Source organism: Terrapene carolina, unplaced genomic scaffold (assembly GCF_002925995.2).
Source record: "Terrapene carolina triunguis isolate 2854851 unplaced genomic scaffold, T_m_triunguis-2.0 Scaffold430, whole genome shotgun sequence".
NCBI classification, from domain to species: Eukaryota; Metazoa; Chordata; order Testudines; family Emydidae; genus Terrapene; species Terrapene triunguis.
This window is the reverse complement of record NW_020664781.1, coordinates 1,559,730-1,580,437: the sequence shown is the minus strand read 5'-3', so window position 1 is coordinate 1,580,437 and position 20,708 is coordinate 1,559,730. Positions and strand designations below refer to the sequence as shown.

The following is a 20,708-nucleotide window of genomic DNA, read 5'->3' as shown; positions in this document are numbered from 1 at the left end:
CCAGCCGCATGGAGCCCAGCATGGAGGCTCAGGGAAACTGCACAGATTATCCAGCCTGTCCGGCTCTGATGAGCTCCTAATGTCAGGGAGGGCCTGGCCAGTGCTGGCTGCCCCAAACCCCATACCCCAGGATCCAGTCATTCCCAACACTCCTGCGTCCCCAGCCTGGTACTCCCCCATCCCCCCCCACCCCCAACTGCAGGGATGGGAATGGCCATGCGGCGTCAGAGCAGAGCTGATGTCCTGACAGCAGCCAGGACCAGCTGCTTTAGAGGAAGACACCCCCCCAGAGCTAGGCAGTTATAGGGGAGAGATCCTTCCTGACCCATCAGGCAGTGGCTGGCTTAAGCCCTGAAGCCTGAGGATTTATATCCCTTATGCATTTTAATCCTGTCTACTGTAACTGCAGAGATTCTTCTTCTCTCAATAACGGTCTTTACTCCGGCAGAGTTCTTGTGGCAATGAGTTCCACGGGTTAATGACGCAGCGCGTTTTCTTCGACCAGTCTTACATCCTAGTGCCTTGCTCCAGGCGGCAGCTCTGTCATTTCTCTCACTGCTGCAGCCCTGGTGTGACTGAGGTGGTTCACTCCCTTCCCCTCTGACTAAGGGTCATTTGTATTTCGGTACCACCAGCCAAGCCCAGGACTCCACTGTGTAGCCCCGCAGCTCCCAGCGGGTTCTTGTTTCTCGTTCCTTTCCTCCAAGCGTCTAAAATAGCTCAGGCGCCTCAGCACGCCCGGTCTGTCATCTGGGCCCTGCCGCCGCCCGACTGCAGCCAGTCTCCAGCCCTGGGAGCTCGGGGTGTAAGAAATAGCTGGCGACTCAGCACAGCGGGCCTCTGTGTTGCTCAGCTGCCCGCTGGAGCTGAGTCACTGGCTGTCAGGGTGGGATTAGTCACTAAGAGATCAGTAACTCGGCCCTCCGGGAGCCCTCAGCAGCATGTGACTTCGACGGGCCCCACCGGCCCTTGAGTCAGGGGAGAAGCTGGAGCCTGCAGAATACGGCGCGGCTCTCCCAGCATCTGGCCGGGGCTCCCCGCCCAGGCGGGTATTTCAGTGTGGGCATGGGGGGGAGGAAGGGGGGTATGCCTCTGGGGCTGCACCAGACGGGTGAGCTTGTGCCAGTGTCGGCTCTCAAAGCTGGAGCCGCGGGGTGTGGTTAGAATAGGGGCAGCTGGGCTCCTGGGTTCCATTCTTGGCTCTTCCACCGACTGTCTCGGCTCCGTGCCTCAGTTTCCCCTTCTGAAAATGGAGAATTGCCACCCCTCCCCCGGCTGCCATTAGGGCTGGGAGGGTTCATGCGGGTAGAGGGGTGGGCCCTGTGCATGGAAGGGCTGTGGAATAGTTTTCACCATCCTCCTGGGAACAGCTGATACCGGAGGTCCCTCGACAGCGTGGAGCTAGGAAAGGGGTCGGGGGCCCCCTCTCGGACTCTGCACTCGCCCCCTCATTCCCGCCGCCCCCTGCCCTGGCATCTCTGGGGCCCCTTTGGGGGGGGGGCGTGTTCTGCTGCGCTCGCTCTCCTGATCCTGTGAGGTGCCCGTGTCCCCTGCGGGCCTCTGGGCGGGAGCGAGTGCCGGCCCAGAGCAGGGAATTCTGGCGTGGCAAGCAGATGGGATGCCCGTGGGAGTTGGAGCCGGCGGAAGGAAGTTTGCACAGGCTGAGCTGGCGTCTAGCCAGGCGTCTTGTTTTCACAGCTCAGGGTACGTCTTTGCAATGGATCACGGCCCCGGGCTCTTCAATCCAGCAGCGTGTCCTGGTGGGGAGGGTCCCTGGACGGAGATTCGGGATACCTGGATTTATCCATGGCTCTGCCTCTGACTTGCTGGGTGACCTTGGGCACTATCCCTCTCCGTGCTTCTCTCCCCTCTGTCTATTTAGCCTTCAGGCTCTCCAGGCCGGAGTGTCGCTCTCGCTCTATGGCAGCCCTAGTTTCTGATTCATGGAAGGGTGTGAGATGCAGCCACCTCTGGGGTGAAGCATAACCGTTGTTTCCCAGCACACAGCGTCACTGCTCAGCGGTTCAGGACAGGAAGGTGAAGAAGACTATAGTGGATCCATTTGAAAACTGCAGGGGAAATTGACCACGCTGACCAGGCTATTGTGGCTGGTCCAGGGGATCGAATAAACTCAGGGGATTGGGCCCTCTTCTCCAAGAATGGCGCCCCCTAGGCTACACTAGCAGAATCCCGGGCCGCCCTCCGCGCTCCCTCTGCCTTCGCATTCCAAACACAACTGCACGAGTCAGTAATTCATCCGTAGAGGCTGAACGGAAGGGGCTGAGTCAGAGCGCCGGGTGCCGAGTCACCCGCCCTGTTTCCTGCATCACCCTTGGAAATCTTCTCTCCAAGCCCTGGCCTGACCCCGCTGATCTGCAGGGAGTTCATGAGAAGGCAGCTCAGGGCCGCCCGCGGACGGCTGGTATTGTGTTAACTGGACGCAAAGGGAAGCCGGGGCAGGGGCTGGGAAGGAGAGAGGCAGGAAGTAGAAAGCAGAAGGGCTGCCAGATTTCATGCAGATCTTTACTGGAAGGGGGCGTCCCCTGTTCCCCGGCAGGTTCTTACCAGCAAACAGATCATTAAATTCGAAACTGACTTTCAAATTGCCCTTGATTTACATGCTTCAGGGATCAAAGTGAAAGGCACCAGCCCTGAAACTTCCCCTTTCATAACAGCAACACTCTGCATCTGGGGATCTCAAAGCACTTTACTGAGGAAGGCCAGTATCATCGTCCCCACGGGGAAACCGAGGCACAGAGCAGAAGAGTGACTCACCCCTGGCATTGACCGAGCCAGGATTAGAACCTGGGGCTCCTAGAGCCCTCTGCAGTGATCTGGCCACTAGGCCTTACTGATTCCCAGGCCTTGGCTGCGCTACGGCAGGGAGAGCACCACCCATTAGCCTCTCAGTGTGCCTCAGCCCGGGGCTGGCGAGGCCACCGGTATGCTCGTGAGGGGAGCTCAGGTGCCCTGGGGTCATTCCTAAGCGCAGGGGGGTCGCCCGAGGGATCTCAAAGCAGAAGATGTTCTCGTATCTTGCGCTCTTCAGCCCCCTGCGCATGCTTTAGCAGGATTTAGTGGGTGGGGAGTGAGTTTAAAGGATATTTCTAACATATTCATCATAGAACAAACCATTCTGTGTGTTATGGTAGTGCCTAGAGGCTGAGAGTGAGATCAGGAACCCCAGATGTGCTGGGCGCAGCCTGTATCCCAACTCAGATAGGAGCCCCCATATAGGCCGGGCCCTGCAGGGACCCCGACCGAGATCGGGGGCCCCCGTAGGGGCTGGGCGCTGCAGGGACCCCGACCGAGATCAGGGGCCCCTGTATGGGCCAGGCGCTGCAGGGACCCTGACCGAGATCGGGGGCCCCCGTATGGGCCAGGCACTGCAGGGACCCCGACCGAGATCATCAACACTGGGTGTTAGGTTGGCATGGCTACAGCGCTCAGGCATATTGATTTTTCACACCCCGTGCTTTGTAGTGACGTCAACCTAAATTTTAAGGGCGGAGCCGGCCTAAGTAGCGGCAGGTGAGAGCCAAAGTATCGTCATGGACGGACGACTGGCTAGAGACGGGAATGAAGAATAGGCTGAAATGGTCTATTTCCATCATGGCAGCAGGCGCCCTGTGGAGGGCTCAAGGCTCTGTAGTAGGCCCCGTGTAGTTTAATGTATTTATTAACAATCTGGGCAGGGGAGAGTCATAGAGTAGTTGGCCCTGAGGGGTCGGAGACCCAGCTTTCCTGGGACAGGCTCCGCTGAGGAGAACCAGCCCACCCCGAGCCACCTCGGAGTCCTCAGGTGTGTGGCTGGGAGGCCGGTTGCTAAGGAACGGTCAGGTTTCGAACCTGGGAAGCTTTAGCCGCTGCGCCACCAGGGTGCCCCAAACCACTGCCCCTGCCCAGCAGCCTTCCTGCTAACGGCTGCAGACGCACAGCAGCCTGCCCCGGGCCGCGTGGCCAGGCAGCGCGCTCATAGGTTGCCGGCACGTCAGAAAGGCCCCGGGAGGAAGAGGAAACTGTTGTTTGCCAGTTGCTGCCGGATCCTGCCTCTCCAACCCCCTGAGCCAGCCTGTCGCATTGGATCCTCCAGCTACGGACCCCTGCAAGAACTCTGACCATTGCCCGGGATTGCCTCTGATACTGATAGACCTCCCGGCCACCCGTGCACATGTGGCTACAGCTCTGGGCTGCCCCTAGCCGGCCCCGGCCACTGGACGCCTAGGTCTAATGACGGGTAACGAGGACTCAGTCAGGAAGGTCCTGAGAAGAGGGGCTACTCAGGGGATCTTCGGAGCGGTGCTCCAGAGGAACTACCCACCACTGCCGAGAGAGCTGCGCAGCTTGACCTCTGCAGGGCCCGAATCCAGGGGGCAGCCTTCCCCAGATGATGGCAAGAGGCCAGACTCTAGAAGGGGGTCCTGGGCCAAGAGGGTTTTACTGGTAAGGAGGCTGGACGGAGGAGACGGATTGGCTGCAGGGGAACAGACAGACCAACGTTAACTTGGCCCCTCCTGGTTAGGATGCTGGGGGGAAGTTTGCGTGTGTGCCATGTTTGACCTTTGGTTAAATAAACCAGACCTCTGAAGGGGCACTGTTCACGGCAGAAAAGCCTCACTGAACTCACTGCCAGCCCATTGGGGAAACTGAGGCAGGCACATACCCCATGGCTCCGCATGGCCACCAGGGTGTGTGGGGGGAGACTCAAGGGGGGGATCTAAGGGTGAAATCCCACCTTTAACGGGGTGAGCAGTGAAGGGGCAAAATGTACAGATGACACAAAATTATGTAGGTTAGTTAGGGCTAGAGAGAACGGTGAGGCATTTCAGAGAGACCGAACCAATCTAGGGGAACAATGGCAAATGAAGTTCACTTTCGATAAAGGCAAAGTAATGCATCTTGGAGGGAAAAACTTAAACTGGTCATACACCTTCCAGAGTTCTAAATTAACGGCATCAACTCTGGGAAAGGACCTGGGCGTCCTGCAGCCAGCAGCCCTCTGCTCCGGGTGCAGCTGTGAGAAAACACACTAGGTGTTACAATACGCTGACGAAAGGAAACACTTTCTCACCCCACGTGTACGCAGACTGTGGAACTCCCTGCCACAGGAAGTCATCAAGAGCAAAATCTTAACAAGGTTGAAAGGGGGCGTGGACGGTCACATGGAGAACAAGAATAACCAGAGTTATAATTAATGCCAACAGACGGTTTGGCAGCGATATTAAACCTCAGGCTTCAGGGCTCGAGCTGCTCTGTAACGATCAGAAAGCAGGATGAGACTTAGGCCTGGTCTGCGCTGCAGAGTTAGGTCTAGGTAAGGCAGCGTCCGTCGACCTCGTTATGTCAGGGTGTGCGCTCCAGCCTTGCTCCCGCTGACGTGAGTGCCCTGCTACGCCAACGACATTCCACCTCCACGAGGGGCGTAGGGCTTAGGTGGGTGTACTTAGAGCCATGCAGTAGACACTGCGGGTTACTTATATTGGGGCTCTGTGGACGTGAACCTATCATAGATTGACTGAAGTTTCCAGCGTAGACGTGCCCTCAATGTTCAGGCAGATTCCCCCACCCCTCTCTGCTGCGGGGATCTCGCACTTTCCTCGGAAGCGGCTGATGCTGGCCACTGCCGGAGCCAGGAGCCTGGGCTGGGCGGCCCCCGGGGCTGAGCCCGCGTGGGAACTCTCTCCAGGATTATTATTCCCATTTCACAGAAGAGGAGCTGAGTCACAGAGAGATTAAGGGCTAAATTCTCCCCTCTGGCTGAACTCAGCTCTTTGCAGGGGCATGGGGAGATGTCAGGGAGCTTCCTACAGCTCCTGGCCCTGGGGACCCGTCTGCCGTAGTCCGGTGTAAATTTGAGTGGTCTCGGGGCTGCACTAACTTGGGCGACTGGGCCAACAAGTCCACTCATCGCTCGGTGCCCCCTTGTGGCCAGGCGTGGCGTAGCAGCTCTCTCACCCCCGCCGACGGTCTCTCTAGAGCGGTGCTGGTTTCTCTTCCAGTGACTCGGCACTCCAGCCAGGTCGCCATCGTGACCCACCCCGGCCGGGCTCACGGCTGGCTGAAAATGTCCAAAAATGTCTTTTACACAAACAAAATCCTTCCGCCTTCTCTGAGGCCCTTCCTCGCCTCTCCTTGGCTCAGCCTGCAGCCCCCCTTCCTGGGGGCAGGGAGGAGGACCCAGTCACCCTCCGGCCTGGGGCTCCGTACTACACGGCTAGGGCTGCCCCTCTACCAGAGGTTTTCCCTGGGCCACTTCCTAGCCCCACCCTCTGGGTCTCCCAATCTTCTCCCTGCTTTAGTCAGGGTCTTTCCCAGGGCTCCCTGTCCTCACTCCCTGCGTTTCCCGCCTGGCTTTCCCCAGCGGGGCTTGATTCCCCACTTATGCCTGGTTCTCCCTCCCGTTCCTGCACCCACCTTCTGCCCTTCCTGGGGAGCTGCCTGCTTCCCCTCAGCTGGGGCTCGCTGTGAAGTCAGGTTCTGCAATCTGTGGGGCAGACTGGCGTAGGGAATCCTATGCCAGTGACACATCCACAGAGCAGTGCTGCCCCTCACCCGCTTCTCTCCCCCTGCTTTCCCAGACATACCCAATAAGGGATGGACCTTCACAGTCAAGGATCCAAATACCCTTAACTCTGCCCCTGTCATGGTGCTGTGAGAAAATCAGGCCCTCCTAGCACTTGATCCATCCAAAGTGCCTTCCCCGTAACACCACACTGCTCGATCTACTCTCCCGCCCTTGTGAGGTGACACGAGGTGCACGTTCCCGATCGGGCTAAAGTAATCCTTTCCTGCGTGGCGGGTGTGTCCATCAGATACACAATTAGTGGAAGCCTCTGTCTCCTTCGGCGGTTTCGTGAAACAGTCTCCTGTGCACACAGGTCCCCAGCAGGGGCGGTCTCCCCATTCTTGGGGAAGATCCAGGCATGGTTTGACGCTTGTGGCTCTGTGTGTCGGTGGAGCTGATGCTTTGCACAACCAAATTCTAGCTCTCTCGACCTCCCGTGTTGGCGGTGGGACTGCTTGGTTATTGTTAGCAAAGTATTTGCTAGGAGGTGTGTGTGTGTGTGTGTGTGTGTGTGTGTGTGTGTGTGTGTGTGTGTGTGAATCACTGCCCTCTAGTGGATGGAATCAGAATTAGGTCAACTATATGATCAGCTGTGTGTCATAGCTCCGGGACTGCGAACAGCTGATAAAGATCCTCTTTTAGCTCAGTAGCAGGGGCTGGTTTCTTCTGGAACAGCCAGCTCAGCAATCCATCCCTGCTGTTGGTGGGGGTGGCTGGATCTGGTGTTCTGGGTCGGGCCCGTCTTGAATGGGAAGTAAGCAACCTGGGCTGTTAAGTGCATTGACTCGTCCCCGTAGGGGTAAGTCCTGAGTGTCCCGTTGAGTTAGAACAAAGCAGAATAACTTGTCTTGAGTCTGGGATCCGCTGTCCGCAAACCCTGCCTTACCCACTGAAATTTCCCTGCCCTTTTGTCTTTTTTTTCATGTGCATTTAAATACAGTCGGTATTTTTAGATTTCCTTCCTCAAGGGTGAAAGAGGCCGGCGTGCGGTCACAGTGAGAGAGTGTGCGGTCTAACGTCCTGTGGCCAAGTCACTTTGATGCCTCTCAGCCCCGCTCGTCCCCTCCCGCGCTTTCAGGTCGAGTCACCTTGAGGGACCTCCAGCCAGCTGCTAGCTGTGGGGCTTGGGATCCTGATGGATTCTGTACGTGGGGCCATGTGCAGCCCCCTTAGCTGTCTCCTCCTTGCCACTGGGGCATCATTGCCTTCTGGGCTTACGACAGAGGTGGCAAGGGGTTCCCTCTCTGAAGCCCTGAGAAATCCCATTAGGAGGGGGCGGTGGGGCTGGCAGTGTGTGTGGGTGAGCGCTTAGCCCTCCTGCCGTGGGCCCTGTAGGTGTGGGTGGGCGTCTTGCCATCAGCGGCACGCGACGTGGCATTGAATCTGACGTGCCTCATGCTGGGAACTGTGCGTCTGCCACATGTTTCTACCCCCGCCTCCCTCCCTCCGTCCGCCTAGCGATCCCGCCCCCCACCCGCAAAGCAGAGGGGCCTCTCTGGGGCTAGTAGCCAGGGCTGGCTGGAATTGGCTGGCACAGGAAGCCTGGTGCATTCTGGGGTCGAGCCCGTTCTTCCGTGGGTCACGGGGGTGTCCTGCAGCCCATCTCTCAACACCTCCTCGTCGCCCCACCAGCTTGGTTCACGGCCCCTGGTTCCTGCGAGCTTCCACTGAAAAATAAATAACTTCCTGGCCGCCCGGAGCCCTTCGTCCGGCAGGTGCTGGGACAATGCCGCGGCTGCTCCAACCCAGCTGGGTCCAGAGAACCATCCCCATCAATCCGCTTACCGGCGCCAGGCGTTTGCCTGGAACCTTGCAAATGTCATGAAGGGCTAAATGCTGCGGGTTGGAGGGGGGGAGTTAAAACCAGGGGGGGTAACCTGGCTCACAGACTCAAACACAGCCCCAGCCTGGGAGAATGTACAGTCGACGCTCAAGCAGATCATAAGGGCCGGGTGTGAAAGGGGCCAGGAGAGGGGCTGTGACTCTGTTTCCCCAGTCTGTCCCCACTCTGATACCACGGGGTTATCTGCACACACAGAGCCCCGGGGGGAGCTGTAGCTTCTGCCCAGCAGCAAGTGGGAACCTGTTTTTCCCCATCCACAGGACAGGGCCTGTAGTGACGGGCAATGGAGCCGTTTATCCGATCCTGTTCTATGCAGGTTCTTACAGCTCCTGCCCTCCGCTGGAGGGGCCTGGCCCCTGTCTCGCAAAGCTCTGTCCACGTGAGGGCTGGTTGGAGGCCAGCGGAACCGCTGACTCAGTGGCACACGCAGGCTGCCCCCCCCATCCTCGGGGGACCTGCCGTCACCCTGGCGATGTTCGTGGGGCCCTGGGCAGCTCCGCTGGGTGGAGGAGAGTAACGGCACCGCCCTGCCTTTGATGTGGTCTGAGCCGTGCTCCCAGGGCTGGGGCTGGAACGGCGCACACTGCTGGGTCACTGTGGGGCCTGGCGATCTGCACTGAACTCCTAGGAAGCCAGTCTCCCCTCGGAGAGGAGGATGCACGAGGGGGGGGCATACGGGAAGCCGGGCTGGAGAAGGGGGACGTTTCCAGCCACTAGGACTGGGGGCAGAGGTGGGAACCTTATCCTAACTGGCTCCACCTCGCCATGCTGGGAGCCCTGCCCCACCCTCTGGCCCGCATCCTGCCCCCGACCTTGCCCCTCCGCGGGTTGCTGACCCAAGGGCCAGTGGGGAGAGGCCGGTTCACACTGAAGGTTAAACACCAGGCATGGTCGGTGCCAAGTTGCGACTGAGGCTGGGGGCAGGAGGGAGGTGGTCTTGGGCACCTGTGGCACACATCACCAGCCGAAGCAGGAGATTGGCGGGGGAGCCCCCTGGCAGCACATCACCGCGCCCACTAGGGGCTCTGGCTTTGGGAGTGGGTGTGACGTCGTCCTCCAGGGCTGGTCTGTCGACAGAACAAAGGACCAGCCAATAGTGTCTCCTTAGCTCATGTGGCAGAGGCCTGTGACTTATTCCCAGCTGCTTATTCATGGTACCAGCTCCTTATCCGGAGTTCCCAGTTCCTTATTACATGAGAACATACGAACGGCCCTAATGGGTCAGCCGATGGTTCGTGGAGCCTAGTGTCCTGTCTTCCGACAGAGACTGGTGCCAGGTGCTGCAGAGGGAATGAGCAGAACAGGGCAATCATCAAGTGATCCAGCCCCTGTCAGCCAGTCCCAGCTTCTGGCAGTCAGAGGCCTGGGGACCCCCAGAGCATGGGGTTGCATCCCTGGCCACCTTGGCTAATAGCCATCGATTGACCAATCCTCCTTCAACTCATCTACTTCTTTTTTGAACCCAGTTAGACTTTTGCTCTTCACAACATCCCCTGGCAACAAGTTCCACAGGTTGACTATGTGTTGTGTGAAGAACCTTCCTGTTTGTTTAAAACCTGCTGCCTATTCATTTCATCAGCTGACCCCTGGTTCTTGTGTTATGTGAAGGGGTAAATAAAACTTCATTCTTCATTTTCTCCACATCAGTCATGGTTTTATAGACCTCAATCATATCCCCCCTTAGTCTCTTTTCCAAGTGCCAGTCTTATTAATCTCTCCTCATAGGGAAGCTGTTCCATGCCACTAATCATTTTTGTTGCCCTTCTCTGCACTTTTTCCAATTTCAGTAGATCTTTTTTGAGATGGGGCGACCAGAACTGCATACAGCATTCAAGATATGGCCGTACCATGGATTTATATAGAGGCAATATGATACTTTCTGTCTTATTATCGATCCCTTTCCTAATGATTCCCAACATTCTGTTTGCTTTTTTGACTGTCGCTGCACATGGAGTGGATGATTTCAGACAATTATCCACAATGACTCCAAGATCTCTCTCTTGAGTGGTAATAGCTAATTTAGACCCCATCATTTTATATGTATAGTTGGGATTATGTTTTGCATTTGTCAACATTGAATTTCATCTGCCATTTTGTTGCCCAGTCACCCAGTTTTGTGAGATCCCTTTTGTAGCTCTTCACCATCTCCCTGGGTCTTAACTATCTTGAGTAGTTTTGTATTGTCCGAAGCCAAAATCATTTAAAAATCTTTCCCTCTAAGATTACCTTTTGAGACATCTCATCGAGCTCCAATGGAATAAGGAGCTGGGATTTGATGGGATGCGCATGAGAAAGTCAGTCGTGGGCCATCCCCCAAGTGACACGTCTCCGTGACCGTCAGACCGTTCTGAAGGAGCCGGGACAAGTCCCCTGCTGACCCGAAGCTTTGTTCTGCCCTCGTGTCGTGCCCTCGCCCCGCATCTGTTGTGCAAGGAAAGGTTGATGAGGGAGCTGGGCTTTGTCTGTCTGTATGTGGCAGAACAAGTCTGTGACACGTCCCCACAGCGGTGAAGTTGTCCTGATGTAGCTGAAATGGGAAACTCCCTGACTTGAAAATTTTTCTTTGCAAAAATTTGTGGCCCCTGTCCCCAGCCGTCTTCCCCGCCCCACACATGTACACACCCTTTTGCGGGGCCACAGGAGGGGCCAGCGGGTGAAGCGGCGGATCCGGTGCCTGCAGGTAGACGGACTTGATGAGTGTCGTGTTTGTTCCGGGTGTTGGTTGGTTGTTCTCGGTGAGTGTTGTGTCCCTGGGCTGTGGGCCCCTGACCTGGCCCGGTGAGACAGGTCTGTTTGTGTCTCAAGGAGGGCTTTGTCACTGGGACCCTTAGGCCTTCATACAGAGCCATGTTTGAAGTCTCTGTTTGCGAGGGAGAGAGCTGAGCAGTGAGGCTTAGTAGATTCAGTTCCCAGGCGAAGAGGAGAAGCAAACCGGATGAGTTTCGGTAGGAATTGAGAGAGGGAGTGCGAATCCTGGTTTAGGAATGGCTCTCCACCAGTTAGCAGGTACGGATGATGACAGGACAACTGCTGGGACCTGCCTTGGATGTGCTACGGTTTCCTTTCTGCTGGAAGACGGAATAGGAGAAAACAGTTGCACCATTGTGTAGCATCAGAGGAAACAAAGACTTCCCTGGAACACCAGGTTTGGAAATCACCGTCACAGATGCCACAAGGGGAAGGATCAGTGGGCTATACAGGAATTGGACAGAGCAGAAACCAAAGCAGGGTTCATGCAATTTGTGACCAAGAAGGGAAAGAGAGCCAGGGGGCATTCAACCTGGCTAGGCATAGCAAAACATTTTCAGATACCCGGCAAGTCAACTACTGAAGAACCTGGCTCTGGAGGAATGCAACAGGAAGTTACAGGGGACACAGGTGATGGGTGTCCTTGCAGTATGAAACAAGCAGCAACCAAGAGAGGTTCTTCAACCATTAATGCAAACAATCATCCTTGGCAACTCCATATTTAGAAGAACGAACCGAGAACTCAGCAAGGACACAGGGACAAGGGGATGGCGTGCTGCCTCCCTGGAGCGAAGATACAAGCTGTGATCGCAGGATTAGACGGGATTATGAATTGTCCGGCGTGTGTCCACTGATGATGATGATACTCACTGGAACCAATGACACAGCGCCGCATGGAGCTACACAGATCATAGACGCACCTTGGAAGGGCCTGGAAGAAAAGGCAAGTCTGAGAGATCTTCTCGGTGATCCTACCAGTTCAGTGAGCTCGAGAAGGCAGAAGACAGAAAATACTGGAGGTGAACTGTTAGTTGTGCAATGGCTGAGAGGCCAAAGGTTTTGGTTTTATGGAATATTGGGCCACATTCCAATGGGAGGGGGGCAGTATGAATGGAACGGCCTGTGTATCTCAGGTAGGGGACTTGGCTTCTCGGCTAGCAGCCAGTTGGGCATTAAACTACCAGCACAAGGGGAGGGTGCTGAGGAAGGAAACGCAGCACAGAACTCAAACTCGGGATGTCAGGAACAAACTGAACTGCCGTGGCAAAGAGACGACGTTTTCAGTTGCTTGTCTACCCACACGAGGCGTCTGGGTAACAAGCAGGAGCAGTTAGAATTTCTCACTGATGAGAGAAAAACCCCATTAGAGTCGGCATTAGTGAAACCTGGTGGGACAGTTCCCGTGGTTGGTTATAATCTGCTTGGGAAGGCCGGAGTGGGTACAGGAGGTGGTGGGGGTGGGGGATGGCAAAAGACATGATTACTCGTTAGATGACTCGGAGCCCCAAGGCGTAGGGCCCAGTGTGCTCGCTGACAAAGCCCAGGAGAGGGCTGGTGGGGTCTATTACAGGCCGCAGAGTCAAACCAGAGACCAGGTGAGTTACACCGTGTAGGCACCGAGGTGTTGACAGAAGTGGTGGTGTTACGGGGGAGCGTAATTTGGGAGACGCTGCAGGTCTCATGCAGAATTAAAGGCCAGGCATATCATTAATTCCAGTCAATAAGGCTTTCTAGAAAATAGGTCTTGTAAACAAACCTGATTTCATTCCTTGACAACATCACACATTTGACTGATAAAGGTGAAGAGTTTGCAGCCACAGTGCAGCGTCCTGTCGGTGAAGGTTCACACCCACGATTCCTCGATTAGACGCATAGTTTAGGAGCGCTCCTGGATTCCTCGCTGACGCTCCGCTAGCAACAGCCGCGAGTAACGCTTTCTGCCGTCTCCTGAGACTCCATCCCATCCTTGTGGACGGAGTTGTTCATGCCTTTGTCACCGCTCAGCCGGACTGCAGCCACACGGCATACCTGAGCACAAAACCTTCAGCATTCAGGAAACTCCATCTAGTACGGAAACTCCCCAGCAATCACACCCGTCCTCCACTCCCGACCTGGCCTCCCGGAGAATTGCAGCCCGAGCTCAAGGCACTCAGTAGTCTGGGCCCAGGATAGCTACAAGATTTCCTAAGCTGCAGAACAAAGGCTGTGGTCAACGCTTTCGCTTCGCGGGCCCAATGGAACTCTACAGTAAGGATAAAACTCGTCTATGCAGCAGACTGAACTTTCGGGTGGGTCGGTCCCAGACTCTGGAAGGAACTCCCCCAGGAGCTAAGAACCATCACAGACCTCCTGCTCCAGTCGCCAGGCTCATGTCTTTGACCAGGCCTTCTCTAACATAGACACATAGCAACAGGTCTATTTCAGTCATAAACCCCCCAACCTATATTTAACAACTAAAAAACCACACTTGAAACCCTGACAAAACACGACCCTCCACTGCCCATGGGCCTGTCCCTGGGGGGAGGAGGAACGAACAAATGCCGCGTGACAGGTGTGGGCTCACAGTGCTTAATGCAGGGGCTCTCATGGGGCGGCGTGAGCTGTAAGAACCGCTATAGAATAGAGTCGATATGACGCACGTAGACGTTCGTAAGGCGTTTGGCTTAAGTGCTGTTCTGATTCAGAAGTGAGACCCGCACGGCATTGATAAAGCACACTTGAAATGGATTAAGAAGTGGCTAACGGATAGGTCTCAAAAAGTAGCCCTTCCTGGAACAATATTAGCCCCTTTCACCACTGCATCACATTGTTGACTCATGTTCAATTTGAGATCCGCTCTAACCCCCAGATCCTTTCCAGCAGTATGACCGCCTGGCCAGTTTTCCCCATTGTGTAGTTCTGGGTTTGATTTTTCCTTCCTAAGTGAAGTACTTTGCTCTTGTCTTTACTGAATTTCATCCGGTTGATTTCAGACCAGTTCTCCAATCCAGGTCCTTTTTGAATTCTAATCCTGCCCTCCAAAGTGCTTGCAACCCCTCCCAGCTTGCTGTCAGCCGCAGCATTACAAGCGTACGCTCTGCTCCGTTAGCCGACTCCTAAGGAAGTGGACAAGCAACTGAACAAGAGCTCCCAGTGTGATGCTGTGGCAAAACGGGCGAATGGATGGTGCCTCATCCTGGCCATTCTGGGGATTAGCTCCGCCAGGCCGACTCCCTTTCCTGCGGTTGCCCTCCGTCTGTCTGTCTGTTTGCAGCCCCTTTCTCGTGACTCCACCCTGCAGCCAGGTCACTCATCGGTTCCCCTTCCGGGGTGGTCTTTCAGGGTCTCTCTCCACGCGCAGCGTCAGGCCGCCTCACGCCCGCTGCCCTCACTGTGTCACTCCAGCAGCGACTCTGACAGCCTTCGTATCCACTCCCCTTAAAACACCACCCTACCGTGGGTGGGAGGGGAACCCAGGCCCACCCTCCACTCTGGGTTCCAGTCCAGGGCCCTGTGGTGAACAGTTCAGCTCTGCATCTCCACCACCTTCCTGCTCTCACCCCTGGACTCCTTCCTACCAGGCTCCTGCTCCCTTATCTCAGGGCGGGTCACTGCAGGCTTCCTCCCGCAGCTTCCCGCACTATTTCCAACCTCCTGGCTTTATAGAAGCCCCGCCTGTTACATAAGAACGGCCATACTGGGTCAGACCAAAGGTCCATCTAGCCCAGTATCCTGTCTTCCAACAGTGGCCAATGCCAGGTGCCCCAGAGGGAATGAACAGAACAGGTCATCATCAAGTGATCCACCCCTGTCGCCCATTCCCAACGTGTGTTCCCTACAGGCGAGCATCCGTGTAATGAGCTCCCTCTACACAGCCTAAATCTCCCCCGTCTGCAGCACAATTGGCTGATTGGGCCCACTTGGTCTAATTTGGCTCTTGGAGGGCTGGTCTGGGAAGTACACCCTGTCACAGAGGTGAAAACAGGAGGAGTAGGGTGGTTTTCTCTCTCTCTGGCATTGTTGCGACTGTTCCTGGTGTCCACACGACAAACAGGATATTGAAAAACTGGAGAGGGCGTGGAAGAGAGACACCAAAACGAGTGGAAGGCTGAAGGAAAAGGAACCGGGGATGGGGACATGACAAGTGGCCGCCCGTGGCTGATGGAGGAAGCTTTGGGTTGGTGAGGGGCACGTCCCAGCTTCTTCAGAACCGGCTGATGGCCATGGGGACGTGACACTCGCAGTGACGCGAGACTTATTTCATCAGTACCGGCTGTCAAAACCCAGCTGCTTCTTTATCTAATGAGTATGTCAGTCATTGGTCATTTCCACTGTTATCACAATCTAAAATCAAAGTAATTTTACATTGATCTCTTTTAAAATTAATGAGTAGTCCTTGTGGCACCTCAGAGACTAACGCATTTATTTGGGCATCAGCTTTCATGGGCTAGAACCCACTTCATCAGATAGCCCACGAAAGCTGATGCCCAAATAAATGTGTTAGTCTCTAAGGTGCCACAAGGACTCCTCGTTGTTTTTTCTGATACAGACTAACACGGCTACCGCTCTGAAACCTTTTAAAATAATGTTGACCTTTGAGTAGGGATCTGAGAACCACGAATAAGGGGCTGATCCCATGAATAAGGAACTGGAAACAAGGAACCATCTTCAGTCTCTTGGCCCAAGGCTGTGGAGCAGGAAGGTTGGCGTTCTGGAAAGGGGCCAGGGTGGCACGGGTGTGGTTAAGGAGAGTGGGTAGCACAAGCACAATACAAAAGCCAGAGGTCACCCAATGAAATTAACAGGCAGCAGCTTTAGTACAAACAAGAGGAAATACTTCTTCACACAATGCACAGTTAACCTGTGGAACTCATTGCCAGGGGATGCTGTGAAGGCCAAAACTATAATGGGGTTCAAAAACTCATCAGAGAAGTTGATGGAGGATAGGTCCATCCATAGCTATTGGCCAGGATGGTCAGGGACGCAACCCCATGCTCTGGGTGTCCCTAAACCGCTGACTGCCAGGAGCCGGGTGTGGACGACAGGGGTGGATCAATCCATGATTGCCCTGTTCTGGACACTCTGCCTGACGCTGTGGGACGGGGCCACTGTCAGAGACAGGATCCTCGGCCAGATGGTCTGACGCAGTCTATACGCAGCCCCCATCCTCTCGCCCTGCAGGGGGAAAGCTGCTTAGCCAGCGCGAATCCATTCTCCTAAGCGTTCTTCCTCTGACAGACGGACAAGAGGGGCAAATCCTTCCAGCCTCCCCCGCTCCTGCTCCGTCCGCCTGCGGGCTCAGATTTGGGGGGGGGGGAGCGCAGCGCGGTTCAGAGCCCCGCCCGCGCCAGGCTGAGCTGTGAGCGGCTGCTTCTGGCTGGCCAGCTGCAGCATCAGCCCAGCTCTGCCCCTTACCTGCTGGCTGCTGTTTCGGCAGCTTCCCTGGCGCGTCGTTCCCGGTGAAATAAACGCGGCTGCCCGGTGTCGGACCCAGTGCATTTCCCCTTCTGTTTTGGGGAGCCTGGAGGGGTGGGAGGGGCTGAGCAGTGAAGCCGAAGTACTTACCTTTAAAAGGCACCCTTGTTCCAGTGCTTTGGCAGCCCCCTTGGCCTGCCTCTAGCCCCTTGCAGTGCGGGATCTCACAGCACTTCACGGGCATCAATTTCCTTTATTCGTTTGTGGGCGGCAGTGCGGCCTAGTGGGTACAGGGCTGGCGTCAGGAGACCTGGGCTCTTCCCCTAGCTCTGCCGCTGACCTGCTGGGTGACGCCGAGTAAGTCCTGTCCCCTCTCGGTGACTCAGTTTCCCCTCCTGTCCTTTGTCTTATCTCTAGACCAGGAGCTGTTTGGGACAGGGACTCTCACTGTGTGTGTGTGTGTGTGTGTGTGTGTGTGTGTGTGTGTGTGTGTGTATGTACAGTGCCTAGCACAATGGGCCTCTGATGTCAGATGGTGCTTTTAGGTGTTACTGCTTACAAACAGTCGCACACTGTGGCCATTCAAAATGTCCTGGAAGCAGTAAGGATAGAACCCGGATCTTCCTGCTCCAAAAGGGCAGTTGCCTGGCACCCAAGCCAAGAGAGGCTCTCCTTTAGTTGCTGGCATTATAGGGCTGATGACACACGGCTGAGCAATTGCAACAGCTAGCAGAGCGCAGTGCTAGACATACACATTCGCCAGTTTGCTCCAGTCTCGCTTTTTAAGGTTGCTACGCGGTTTTAGTTGTAACCTCCTTGTCCTGCTCTTTGCTCACTGAAAAACACCGCCGGCAGCACTTCAGCGATAGCTGCATTCAGGGCATTGAACTGCTTTTTGAATTGTACAAGGGTGAAAAAATTCCCCTGGTGTCTTTCCCCCTCCAGCCACTCGGGGTTTGTGTTGGCAGTAAGGGACCAGAGCTTTGCGAGGGGGCAGGGCGCTCGGGGGCTGCAGCTGGCCTTCCTGTTGCGTAGCTTGGCAGGACTTGTGCTGCTTGGTTCAGTCCCCGTGGCAGACCCATTGGAAGCCGGCGTGCTTTTGCACCGGAAAGATGGTCCTATAACTACAGTGTGGGGGTGGGAGCAGGACTCCTGGCTTCTATCCGATTTGGTTCCTGGACCTGGGCGAGTCCCGTCTGGGCCTCGTTTTCCCACAGTTAATTCGTTAACGTTCCTAAGTGGCTTTGAGATCCGTGGGTGGAAAGGCGGAGCACCGCTGTTCCTGAGCGCAACTGGAAGTATTGCAGTAGCTTCCAGCGGCAGTAACCGAGGTTGGGGCCCCAGTGCGCCGGGCGCTGTACGGACACACAGCGAGAGACTGCCCCCATCCTGGGTAGCTTCGAGCCCCTGTAAACAAGGGCTGGACAGAGAAAGTCTGATCCCCATGTCCAAGATGGGGAAGAGAGGCAGAGAGAGATTAAGGTGCAAAGGTATTTAGGCGCCTAGCTCCTATGGGAGTTAGGCACCTAAATACCTTTGAGGATCAGGGGCTATGGGGCTGGCCAGGGTTGCACAGGGAGTCAGCGACAGAGCAGGGAATTGGGCCCCGATCACCTGAGTCCCAGCCTAGTGCATTAACCACAAGCCCATCCTTCCGCTCTGCGCCTCTCGGGGCTCTGTGACTGTCTCTCTAACCCCTCTTCCTTCCGGCTTGCCTCAGGTTCCAGAAGCACGTCCACACCTACCGGATCCTGCCAGATGAGGATGACTTCCTAGCGGTGCAGGTAGGGACCGCTCGCTGCCGTGTGCCGAGACTAGTGCAGCTCCTGTGCAGCTCCTGCCGGGGGCTTGGGTCCTCGCTGCTGGGCCCAGATCTCGAAACCAAGCAATGGGGCAGGGTCCTGGGGACAGGGGGTTGCCCCTGCTCTCCCTGTCCTCGCAGGCGTATGCCGTAAGCTGTACGGTGTCGATGATCACTTGTTGCTGCTACGAAGGATAAAAGCCCTACTAGTGGTGCTGGCTGAGAGTCTCCTTTAGCTCAAGCCATAGAAGCCTCCGCTTCTGAAGCTCAAGGGTCCGAGTTCAGTGCCTGCGGTGGCCGTTGGGGGCTGGCTACCGAGAGGGGGGCTTAGCTCGGGTACTGTCCCTAAGGGCTGGGTCCAGCCGTCCCTGGCTGAGGGGACAGAGGAGGGACTGAGATGTGTAGTGGCTCTGAGGAGGCCGGGTCCTCGCCAGTGAAAGTCCTGGGGCCACCAATTCGGTGGTGTCTGGCAGCTGAGACCTCACACAACGGAGGTGTGGGCATTGCAGGGCCCATGAGGCTCCTCTGAAGAGCGGGTTTTTGCCCTGCTCCCCAGAGGTGGCTGCATTTCTGGGTAGCTCTTGTGCAGTGCAGTGGGCGACGGGCTCTCTCCGGGCCATGGGTGTGGTTAGCAGTTCTGCTCACCAGGCTCTGAGCCGGGCCGCCCCCGCTAACGGCCTGCTGGGGCTTCAGCCTCTCGCCCTCCGCAGCGCATGCAGCGCTCACGGCGCCGGCTGCGCTTCCTCGGACACCGCAGCTGTGATCACAACAGTGTGTGGCTGTGCGGAGACCGACACTCCCCACACATGGCCACAAGGGAGTGCTGTGCCAGCCCCAGCCTCCCCAGCCACCAGGCACTGCCATGCCAGCCTCACTATACCCATTGGGCACTGCCGTGCCACCCCCAGCCCCCCTGACCCACCGGGCACTGCCTCTGCCACCGCAGTGCTAGTCACAGCCCCTCCCCCACCAGTGATAGTGACCACAGTGTAGTTAAATTTAACATCACTGTCGGGGGGAGATACCAAAGAAGCAGCAGCGTTTCACCCCAGAAAGGGGAACTACACCGAAATGAGGAAGCTAGTTAGCTGGAAATTCAAAGGAACAGTCACAAGAGTGAAATGCCTGCAAGCTGCATGGAAACTGTGTAAAAACACCACAATGGAGGCTCAAACTAAATGTATCCCCCAACTATAGAAAAAGCCCCAATAGACAAAAAAGTGCCACGCTGGCTAAACAACAGAGTAAAAGAGGCAGTTCGAGGCAGAAAGGCATTGGAAGTCCAATCCTTTTGGGGAAAATAGAAAGGAGCATAAACTCTGGCTTGTCAAGTGTAAGGCAGGCCAGGCAGAATTTGAAGAGCAACTAGCTAAAAACACAAAAAGTGACAGCAAAAATTAAAAAAAAAAAAAATCATCAGAAGCACGAAGCTGCCACTGGACGATCGAGGTGCTAAAGGAGCAGACGAGGAAGACAAGGCTGTTGTGGAGAACTAAATGAATTCTTTGCATCCGTTTTCACTGCAGAGGATGTGAGGGAGATTCCCACACCTGAGCCATTCTTTTTAGGTGACAAATCTGAGCAACTGTCCCCGATTGAGGTGTCAGTAGAGGAGGTTTTGGAACAAATTTATCAATTAAATGGTAATAAGTCACCAGGATCAGATGGTATCACCCAAGAGTTCTGCAGGAACTCAAATGTGAAATTGCAGAACTACTAACTGTGATACTAAGTGTAATAAGCAGCCTCTATACCAGATGACGGGAGGGTAGCTAATGTGATGCCAGTAAGCCAAACTTCATAGAATCGTAGGACTGGAAGGGACCTTGAGAGGTCATCTAGTCCAGTCCCCTGCACTCATGGCAGGACTAAGTATTGTCTAGACCAGTGTTTCCCAAACTTGGGACGCCGCTTGTGTAGGGAAAGCCCACGGTGGGCCGAGCCGGTTTGTTTACCTGCCCCCTCCGCTGGTCTGGCCGATCACGGCTCCCACTGGCTGCGGTTCGCTGCTCCAGGCTAATGGGAGCTGCTGGAAGCGGCGCGAGCCAAGGGTCGTACTGGCCGCCGCTTCCAGCAGCTCCCATCGGCCTGGAGCAGCAAACCACGGCCAGTGGGAGCTGCGATCGGCCGGACCAGCGGAAGGGGCAGGTAAACAAACCGGCTCGGCCCACCGTGGGCTTTCCCTACACAAGCGGCGTCCCAAGTTTGGGAAACACTGGTCTAGACAATACTTAGTCCTGCCATGAGTGCAGGGGACTGGACTAGATGACCTCTCAAGGTCCCTTCCAGTCCTACGATTCTATGAAGTTTGGCTTACTGGCATCACATTAGCTACCCTCCCGTCATCTGGTATAGAG

General features: G+C 55.8%; 1 protein-coding gene across 1 annotated transcript in view; it reads left to right on the top strand.

Moving 5' to 3' along the window:
* The window catches only part of INPPL1 (inositol polyphosphate phosphatase like 1), a 64,911-nt gene that overhangs the window by 8,080 nt on the left and 36,123 nt on the right, over positions 1 to 20,708 (top strand). The window contains exons 2-4 of the mRNA XM_029913052.1: positions 18,271 to 18,334; positions 18,493 to 18,501; positions 19,062 to 19,122. Of these exons, the coding sequence (XP_029768912.1) occupies positions 18,271 to 18,334; positions 18,493 to 18,501; positions 19,062 to 19,122 (134 nt within the window). The remainder of the gene's footprint in view (positions 1 to 18,270; positions 18,335 to 18,492; positions 18,502 to 19,061; positions 19,123 to 20,708) is intronic.